At 41.6% G+C, this 10,485-nt stretch overlaps 1 protein-coding gene across 2 annotated transcripts; it reads left to right on the top strand.

The window, feature by feature from the left end:
• The first annotated feature begins 427 nt into the window (after nt 1-427).
• On the top strand, nt 428-9,388 carry MTERF2 (mitochondrial transcription termination factor 2). Of its 2 annotated transcripts, none has more exons than XM_090043154.1 (3): nt 428-638; nt 2,015-2,069; nt 6,136-9,388. In XM_090043154.1, the coding sequence occupies exon 3, from the start codon at nt 6,166-6,168 to the stop codon at nt 7,348-7,350; it is 1,185 nt and encodes a 394-aa protein (XP_089899280.1). In that variant the 5' UTR covers nt 428-638; nt 2,015-2,069; nt 6,136-6,165; the 3' UTR covers nt 7,351-9,388. The 2 variants fall into 2 exon arrangements, with proteins under 2 accessions (XP_089899280.1, XP_089899281.1); XM_090043155.1 differs by lacking the exon at nt 428-638 and adding an exon at nt 726-881.
• The last annotated feature ends 1,097 nt before the right edge of the window (nt 9,389-10,485 follow it).

Raw genomic sequence — 10,485 nt, forward strand, 5'->3', positions numbered from 1 at the left:
CTCCGCTGTGCCCCACTTCTCCCCACATCCACCCGCACCAGGCACTGCCAGGGGGGCAAAGAGCACCGTCTCTCCCTGCTGTCAGCTCACTGGTCTATCAGCTGCTAGCCTCGCAGCAAACACCCTCTCACCCGCACCCCCATGCAAAAGGAACCTTGGTACTCCCCTGCCTTTCTATTAGAAATGGATTTTTTTAAATCAGAAATTGTATTTGAATTAGAATCGAATGGCCACAGGCCCCATCTCTTGCCCTCAGCGGCTCCATCTGCACGGCCAAGGGGCCACGGCCCTTCCCCCGCTGGCAGCAGACACACGGGGCGTTTGCCTCGCGCCAGCCCAGCACGGGCTCCCCCGCCTGCGGACATAGTTCGTTCCGCTCCCCCTTTCCCTCGCTTGGTACAGCCCGCGCTGGCGGCGGTGGCGCACTCGGACGCCCCGCGTCCGGCGCAGACGACGCTCCCCCGCCCCTCCCGCGAGAGTTCGAGGCCGCCGGTCAGGCGCGGGTAGAGGGCGAGGGGTTGGTAATTCGCTGCATTACGTCACGACGTTCCAGCGCAGAGGACTTGGGGAACAGCCATGTTCGCGAGGGGGGAATGTACCATTCCGCTCACCAGTGGGGGAAGATGCGGACAGACGGGGTAACCTGCTGCAGCAGGGTGCCGTGTCCCTGCCTGCTGCCGCCAGGGGCGCTGTTGGGCCCTTGTTTGTACTGAGCAAAGGGCTGCCCGGGGGCGGAGGGAGCAGGGGCGTGAAGGCCGCTCATGCACCGGCTGCACTGGGCAAGGGGTCACTTGGGGTGGGCACCAGGATTTTGGCCCGCTGGATGGCTGCCCCTATGGGTACCCCAGCCCTGGATGACTTCTGCTGTGGAGTCAAGCAAGGTGGGAGGGCTACGCCTTGGGTGTCCCCATGGTTTTTCCTATGCATTAAATAGGCTGCCAGGTCCTTGGTCCTGCCCTCAAGGACCTCGGGATTGTAGGAGGAGCATGCAGGTGCACCAGTCTTTGTCTTTTAGGGCCCTGCAACATGTTCACTTGAAAGCTGAATGCTTCCCCAGCAGGGGAGACACCCCTCTACTCAGCCTTGAATGGCTCGGGGTAGTTAGAGGGTGAAGGCTTGTCCCCTTTGCACGGTGGGCAGGCTGACCCCTGCCTGAGTCTACAAATGCCTCCAAATGCCAGGCTGTCAGCTATACACCTGATGGTGATGGGGGATTAATCTCAGGCTTTCCAGCTACCTTGTTCCTTCTGCCTTTTGGCAAAGGGCAAGCAAGACTTGGGGGCATCTAACTGCAAGGCCTCTTTGCCCATAGGATGCCTGCCACGGATTTGGGAGTATCTGAAGCCCTATGCTGAAGTGTCTGGGAGGCAGAATATTTCCTGGCGGTAGCACCACGCTGATTTGAACGACTGAGCTCAGTCAATTGGATTCAGAATGGAGTTGGCCCAGGAAACGAAGTTCCAGAAAAAGCTGGATAGAAACCAGCTACAGAGTTGTTATACATCTTTCAGCACTAACTTGGTAGCGGGTTGGCTCTTTTTATAGCTGAATAGTCATTTTTATGACGTGATAATTATTTCACACGTGGCTGGATTACACTTATTACAGGATTCACCAGTTAATTATGCGATAAGTACTTGGGTATAGGTTGTAGCAGTGTTGGTCTAAGGACATAGGCAGACAAGGTTCTTTGGGTGAATCTGATATCTTTTATTAGACCAACTTAAATAGTTGGAAAAAAATTATCTTAGCAAGCTTTCAGGTTTAAAAATCCTTCAGCCTAACGGAGGGTTTTTAAACTTGAAAGCTTGCTAAGAAAATGTTTTCCAATCATTTAAGTTGGTCTAATGAAAGATATTAGATTCACCCAAAGAACCTTGTCTGCCTGTGATGATTACTGTGCACTTGTGGCCCAACTCAGTTTATTGCACGAGTGACCATTTAGTCGTGTAATATGCGTATTGTGTAGCAGGAGCCTTACTAATGTGTCCTGCATCTTTGTTTTTATTTTTAGGTTGGGATGTTTAGTTTGTGACAAACAGGCAGCAGAATAACAGAAGCTAAGTTAGGTAAGTAAACTCTGCTTTAGTACAAAGGGAAAGGTGTGTTCAAGTCTGCTCTAGAACACGGGAAGGAGGCCTGTGTAGCAGAGTTTATCTGTCTTTTCACAGGTTAGCCGTAGATAAATATTACTTCTTCTTAGGCTCATTGTATTACCTGTACATATTAAAAAGGTATAAATTATGTTTATGCATATATCATTCTAAGAGCAGTACCATTTTGCATAGCATCCTATAAAAACAGGACTAGAATGGACCCCCCCAGTGATCATCTAATTCAGCCTTTTGCTCAAAGCATTTATCTGTGACAGTCATATTTGTCTAACCCGCACTTTAAATACCTGTAGGCCTACCCACTGTGGCAGAAAAAAGAAGAAAAAGAGGGTGGAGCCGGGGGGGCGGTGTGGAAATCAGAAAGCGAGTGCTCCAGAGTGTAAATTAATGGTTCTCAACCTTTGATTCAAGACATCTTTTGTTATATTCAAGCCCCCACTGCATAACTTTTGTGAATTGAATGGCACCCTATTTAAAAAAAATAAAAATTGATTACAGCACTTACCTGCTTGCAGAGGGACCAGGCAGGGAGAGCCCAAGCCTATCCTTATTTGCTTATGTCCTCACACTTTCTGCAACACCCTTCAAAGGGTCTTATAAACCCTGGTTGAGAATCGCTGCACTAAGTCAACAGAACTTCAGTTGGTACAGCTAGATCCATATGAATGTGTAGTCTACTGCCTTAGCCACTCAGCCATAACTACTGAATAGAGTTGGTAAGTTTCTGCCCACTTTCTAACCAGGGACCTTTCACATGGTAGGCAAACTTAACAATCACTACACAAACTACCAAATTTACATATACATCATCCTGTAGGCCTCATAATGCCTATGTATTCATTTCACAGTACTCGGTTTAGTCTTTCATAGGCATACATTTGGCAAGATTAAAAATACTGCAGTGCAGTATGCTGTAGAAGATGTTAGACTTGACATTTTTAATTTAAAAAGAAATAAGATATATAAAAACAATATACATCTTGATACTCTCCTTGAAAATCATCATGCACTAAGTCACAGGCCAGATGAATTAATTGTCAGACATGTTCCTGATAGTGAACTGGACCATTGTCTAATATTTATTAAGAAAAGAAGATACAGTAAGAAGGAACAACAGTCCGGTATCACTTTTATAAAAGCACCAGAACTTTGTGGAAAACTCTGAATACAGGCTATTCTGTATTATTTTTCAAGGACTTAATTATTTTGGGGGGAAGAAAGGAAGCAGGGGAGAATCACACAATGTAATTGCCATCGACAGGCTTTGTAATGTAACTTTTTTCATACCATATTGTGGCTTTTAAACACTCATTGCAGTGGGACACCAGCATTCTCTATTCATTTAGAAAGAAGAAAAAAAAGTTAAAATTTGTTTTTATATTGCAAATGCCCCCAAGTACCCAAGTCAAAATTTATGGTTGAACAAGTCGCATTTTTTCTACTTTTAAAAATACATTTCTCTCTTCTGGTTTTCCATAAAAGACCATCAGTAACAAGAAAAACCGACTATGCGCAGGCTATCAACAGGATAATTAAATTAGTGGTCCCTTTTATAGAAGCAGCACTTTCTCTGTAAATTGCTTATGGACCAACAGAAAGGTAGCACTTACTAGGTCAGAGTTCAACCAGGCCACGGGTCAGTCCTTGGAATTTTGCCTAAAATGTATTACTGGGCAAATATTCAAGATTAAGGTACTTTGAAGTGAATTCATTACTAAAATAGGTCCTAGTTTAATGTCCTTCCACAACTGGTTTAAGCTGAAACTAAAAGCTGAGGTCCTTTTACTAGTACATATTTTCACAGGCCTCATGACTGTCATCTCGAAACAGCTTTAGTAGTACTTGATTTCACAGCAGCTGCCATCTGAGGCTGTCAAGCAGCTTTACACACTTTAATGAATTAGACTGATTTCTAGATGTGGTTGTTTACTTGCTATGAGGAGGTTGTTAAGCTTGGTAGGAATATGCATAGTATGTATGGAGTTAAACAATAACTCTTTACCTTGTCAGGACCTTGGGTCTATATCCTCATCAAACAATTCCTGTATCTTGAGAGAAAAGAAAGCACTGGAAAATTAAGCAACTTCCCTAAGATTACACAGCCAGACTTTGACAAACCTAGAAACTGACTGAAATAGCCTGATGCCTTGTTCTGTGCTACAGCTTGCTAGACAGTGCTCTCTAAGATTTTGAAGTAACTGAGATCAGATTTCAAATCCAAAATTATGAGTTGGAGTGAGAAGTAGAAAGCTAAAAGAATATTAAAAAAAATTACTAGAATAATTGCTGTATAGAAGTATCTTCTTGTACAGAGTAAATTTACATGATATATATTATTTTTAACTGATTAAAAATTCTGCTTAAATCTAGCAGAAAGAGACATAATAAGACCCAGTATTTGGAAGATGTAACTAAACAAAGAACAAGGAGCAAGTTTTTAAACAGAAAATGTAGTCTTTGGAATAAATAGAAATTTGATAGAGAATCTACCATGTGAAATTTCAGGTAAAGAGCAGCTACTTCCTAAAAAGGCACACTATAGTTCAAACAAAAATTAAGGACTTGTCACAGGTATTAGGAGGAGATTGTCTCTGCTATGCAAGACACCAGACAAGGTGAGCATAATGATCTTTTCTGTATTTAATATCTAAAAAAAAACCAAAACAGTCAGGATTTCCTGTCCCCTCCCTGATATGTACAAGGCTTTTTTTAGTAAGTGAGAAACTGTGAAGTGGGAACAGTAAAAGCAGCTGTGCACAAAGTGATCCCATCCACAAACTAAACAAACTGAAGAAGTGATTCTGCTTATTTTCAGTTACAATATCTTAGCCATATCACTTGCAACGATAGCTGACACAATTTTCACACACAGTTTTCAAGTTTGCTCTGTCCCAGTTTTTCCCTGAGCTTGTAAAGGGGTTGTGATAAAAAGCTGCAAATTAAGACAATTAAAATATGCTGGATAGTGTCCTTTTGGCTCAGATCAAGTACAAATCTCTGGTCTCCCCTCTTTCATCTCAGAACATATTTGTATTTTAAAACCAGTTAAATATGAATGGTAACACTAATTATCCAAAGCCATATTCTGATTGGTTGGTTGGGTTTGGCACAGCTGTGTTGCAGTACCACATGATGCACAGCTAGAACTCATTGATTTACGGAAAGAAATGTCTGCCCCCATTATGTACTGTTGGTAAGGCGGAAGTTAATTAGAGAGAAAGATAAGGCACCTGTGGGGGTGGGAGGTAAAGAAAAGTCCTTATTTAAACAAGGAGTGAAGGCTTGAAACAGGAGTCATAGCTTAATTACTTCCTCTCCCAAAATGCCCAGCTGCTGATTTGACTACCTTTAACCCATCTGGCTAGTGTAAAAACAAGCTGTGTAATAATTCAGGCCTTTTTCCGTCTTATTATATTAAAGGAGTGAGTTCAAACCGGTAGTTAGGATATAAGCTGCTGTTGAAAGAGCAGCAGGGTTTCTGAGAGGCAGGAAAGGACAGGTGGGAATTCAAATAATCCCTGACAACTTCAAAAAAATACAAGGGTAAAAACAAATACATTAAAAAATCACTGAGGAAAAAGTATTGAAACGTTATCCCTCCTGTTTCATCCTCTTAGAACTATTTTAAAGAAAGGAGCTGTGTTATGAGATGCTTCTGATTCTGCATTTCTTATATGCATCTTGGAGCACACCAAAGACTGTCACAACTCCCCTGTTGATACCCAACCTGCTGGGGCCCATTCATGTATGAACTACCTGACAGCTGCTACACATACTGCTCCATGTTCCAGCTATATCACTTTTGCAAATCATTGTTTCAGTGAAGGATTCATCAGGAAATTGGCATTTCAGAAACTGTCTCAAATTTGTTTCACTGCATCTTGGAAGCTGAATTTTCTGCTAAGTGAAAGGATTTCTGTTGGGAATAATCAATCCTTCCAGATTTAAATATGAAAGTTTTTGACCATAGCAATCTTCCACCCCACCCAACTAACATGATCTATTTTCTGTTTTCTTACAGTGATTTTTGCTTAGAGTGCAGTGCCCCAAAATGCTGAGAGGAATTCCTCAGGGTGCCAAAGACTTGTTTACACTTTTGCTGGCTAGATCTCAGCACTGCAGCCCACGACTGGCACTGTGGAATGAAGAATGGCATAGATGCTTTTTACCACACTTCAGTTATGCAACTGATGTAAGATCAAAAGAAGAAAACAAGAAAACTGTGGAGAATCTGAGTAGCTTATCAGTTGATATCAAGAAGATTCGCAGGCTAAAAGAATGGGTTCTTTTTCAGGATGTGACGTATGTTAAAGAAATTGCTAGTATTTTACAAGAAATGGGTGCTGATGATGCTACCATAGCCAATGTTTTGGAACGGTGTCCTGAGGCAATTCTCTGTAGGCCGGTAGAGGTAAATTCACAAAGAGATCTGTGGCATTCAGTATGGCAAAATGAAAAGCAGCTGGTAAAATTAATAGAGCAATTTCCAGAATCCTTTTTTACTGTTGAACACCATGTGAACCAGAAAGCTAACTTTCAGTTCTTTCAAGAATTGGGACTCAAGAAAAATATAATTGGCAGACTCTTGACAAGTGCACCCTCTATTTTTCATAGGCCTGTTGAGAAAAACAAGCATATGATCGAGACGTTACAAAGAAGTTATCTACATTTAGGCGGTTCTGATGCCAACCTGAAGGTCTGGCTACTGAAATTATTAAGCCAAAATCCATTTGTTTTATTAAATACCTCTGCAGCTGTCCAAGAAAACCTGGAATTTCTCCAGAAGAAATATTTCACAGACACTGAAGTTTTACAACTGCTGTCAAAGCTTAAAGGGTTTCTATTTCAACTTACCCCTAACACTATGGAAAAGAGCATATCTTTCTCCAAAAATGTTTTTAAATGTAGTGATCAAGAACTAAAACAGCTTGTGTTAAAATGCCCTGCCTTTCTCTCTTATTCTGTTTCAGTTTTAGAAGAAAGACTTGAGGGATTGTTGAAGGAAGGAATTTCTATAGATCAAATTAGAGACACACCAGCAGTGCTAGAGCTGACAACTCAAATTGTTCAATACAGAATTAAAAAACTTGCTGCTTTAGGATATGATATCAGAAATGGAAATCTAGAACACTTGAATGGTACCAAGAAAGATTTTGAAGTTACTTACAGTAAGATACAACTGAAGAGAGAGAGACCAATGTTTAATCCTGTTGCTCCTTTAAATGTTGAAGAGTAATTCATGCGTGCCTTCTTTTCAGTTATGCAAAAGAAAATCATCTGGAAAGAGAGATCTTGATCCTTCCTTAAAAACCAAAAAAAAACATAACTGTAGCCAACTTTAATTCGGTGATGTGAAGATGTACAGGAGGTGGCTTTGATTCACAGCTCAGTACTAGTTTTCAAACCACTGGGTAAAAAATGACCATATTGAATATTAGCTTGCTACCCTATACATATTAAAGACCAGCTTTTTAGTATTTGTCCTAAGCATAGCCCATTTTTTTAGATTTCCTGCAGCTAACTGGAGATCAACTTCCCTGGCTTTTTTTTCTATTGACCTTGCACTATCCAGTCTATGATAATACTGAAAGCAATTATATAAATCACTAGAGCAGTGATTATCATCTAGGCTGCCATGGCACCCTGGGTTGCCTTGAGATCCTGTCAAGAGTGTCACAGGGCTCTACGCAATGTTAGCAGTGTTAGGCTTACAAACATGATTTACAAGATAAACCCAGAAATTTCAAATAGAAATCCAGAGTGGTGATCTTTCTAGGACCTTTCCAACAGAAAAAACATGCTCTATTTTTTCAGTAGCAAAAAAAGTATGTGAAAAATAAGAGCTGGCACTTTCCAGGGGGTGCCTTGAATCTAAAAAGGTTGAGAACCACTGCACTAGAGGATGGCAGTGGCCTGCATTTTCAATACTATTTGTCAGCCAAGTAGCAAATAAAAGGCTTTGAGAAGAGTCAAGTAACTACTACTGCATTAAAGGAACCACTAGACCCTGCGTGCAAACTGAAGTTGGCAGACTGCCAGAGTAACGGGTACATAGCTAGAGGGCACACTAAGAGGAAGGGCAAAGATTATTTTTATACAGACTTCTACAATGGGTACTTATTTGTCTTGATTAAGTATTTAATATTGTGATAAGAAACAGAAAATGCTACTAGAGCAGTGATGTGCAGCCTTTTTAGATTCAAGGCACCCCTTGGAAAGTGTCAGTTCTTAGCTTTCATTCAGTTAACTACAGAAAAATGGTACAGCAATTCTTGTATTGCATAATGCTCAGGAAGACCACAAGAGGTCAGAGTATTTTTCATACTGTGGATTCCTATTTGAAATCTCTGATTTTATCTTGTGACTCACGTGTAGGTATTTGCACACTTAACAGTGCTAAAATTGTGTGACACCCCACAGCACCCTTTAAAGAATGTTACAGCACTTCATGGTGCTCACAGCATCCTTCTTGAGGATCACTTGACTGGGGGGTCTCTCGAGATTCTGGGACTTCCAGCTTGCTAGAAATCTCTTTTTCTCTCTCCCTCCCTCCCTATCCCCCTCTCTTCTCCTCCCCATCTCTCTCTCTTGTCCCTCTCCTCTTCTATCCCTCTCCCCATGCCCCTTGTTTCCTCTCAAATTCTCTCCTTTCCCTGGTTGAGTTGGAAGGAGAACAGTATTACAAAAGGGATCAGCTGAGACAAAGACTTCTGTCTTCCAAAGAACAAAAAACAAAACGAAGCCCAAGGAGGAGAACCTGGCCTTGAATTTTTCTTCATCACAGTTACTGCAGCATGTGTCTTTGTAAACAAGTTAAAACTAAAACAAGATCTGTTAGGCTAGGTACAGACATTTACACTTTTATTGGTATAAGTGATCAGAAACAGAAGTTCAGCATATATAGACTGGTTTAAAAATGGTGGAACTCAGTTTAAGATTTGCCCTTCCCCAGCCCCAGCTTCCCACCAAAGGCCAATGTGTGTTCTGTTCAGGGCTGATTTAAGCTATGCCACTTACAGAAAACTGTTTAATTTGATTCTACCTCAGGCTTTTTCCATTTCTGTACCTAGCCCTACAGACAATAATGACAGCTATTTTCTAAATATGTGGAAAAATTGGTGCATTATGTACTACATTCACATAAACTGTTGACAAATATTGGCCTTTTAATAGCAACTACTAGGGAGAGTTGTTGAGGGATGTTTTCCTTTACAAGCTGTAAAAGCAGTGATGTACAACACACCAAACAAACTATTAAAGGTTTTCTGAGATTATAGTTGTCAGTGGTTTGTTCTATAAAAGTATTCAACAAGCCAATGGTCTATATGTATTCTTCTGCACCAGGAGAACCTTTTGAAAGGTTTACTATGGCTGAGAACCTTTGTATTGGATTAGTTACACTAAAACCCTTCTTTTTTTAGGAACACTTTTCCATATGTGCTTTCTTTCATAAAATGTTTAATCATGAATGTGTCTCCCTGGCAGCTGGGGGGAGCACGGCAGCAGTAAGCCTCTGCAGACGCCCCCAGCAGTGGGGGGGGGGGGGGGAGGGGGGAAGCAGCAACCACCTGCAGACGCTGCTGGCAGTGGGGGAGGGAGGGGGGGCCGCGAGTGGCAACTGGCTGCAGGCACCACCAACAGTATACCCCCCCTACACAGCACCAACATGTTTAAGTCCTTTTTTACAGTCTGACTAAAATTGCCAGAAATTCATATGGTGTTCTGATTTAGTCGCATCTCCCAGGACTCGTGGGAGAAGGGGGAATTCCTCTGCTACAGAATGCAAAAGTGCTTTTTCCTGAGACACAAGGGGACATTTCAGATATGAACAGGGACAGCTATCATTTGTAATACAATGGGTAATGTATCAGGAACAGACAGGTTGTTAGTCATAGAGTAAAAGGGGACCTAGAGGCAGAGGAGGAAGGGACTCTCTTGCTGGAGGTTAAATTAAGCTGTAGTGATTTCCTATTCATGTACTAATGGAAGAGCAGCAGCCTGCTAACTTGAGTCAAGACAAGGTTTGTTCAGTTAGCTTGAAATGATTTCATGTAATTCAGTACAACTGCAGTCCTTTACTGTTCAAAAATTATTTGACAGTGCTGTCAGAAATTTTACGTTCAAGGGTTTTTTTCTCTGAGTAGTTTGAAGAAATTTGGGTTTACGGTATTTATAATATATCTGAGAATTTTCTTCTTGTTGCCTTTTTCCATGATTTGCATAAATGAGTACACATAGCATCCAGTCAGCTGTTCAGCATGAAAACAGTCTGTTGCAAGTTCAGAGTGACACACAAATGTTTCTGCGTCAACGTTTTTACAGTATTTTACTTTTGAAAGTCAGCCTGATACCTGCCTCTTAGCGAGGACCA

Source organism: Crocodylus siamensis, chromosome 4, assembly GCF_052110815.1.
Source record: "Crocodylus siamensis isolate JL-2025a chromosome 4, ASM5211081v1, whole genome shotgun sequence".
Taxonomy (NCBI): Eukaryota; Metazoa; Chordata; order Crocodylia; family Crocodylidae; genus Crocodylus; species Crocodylus siamensis.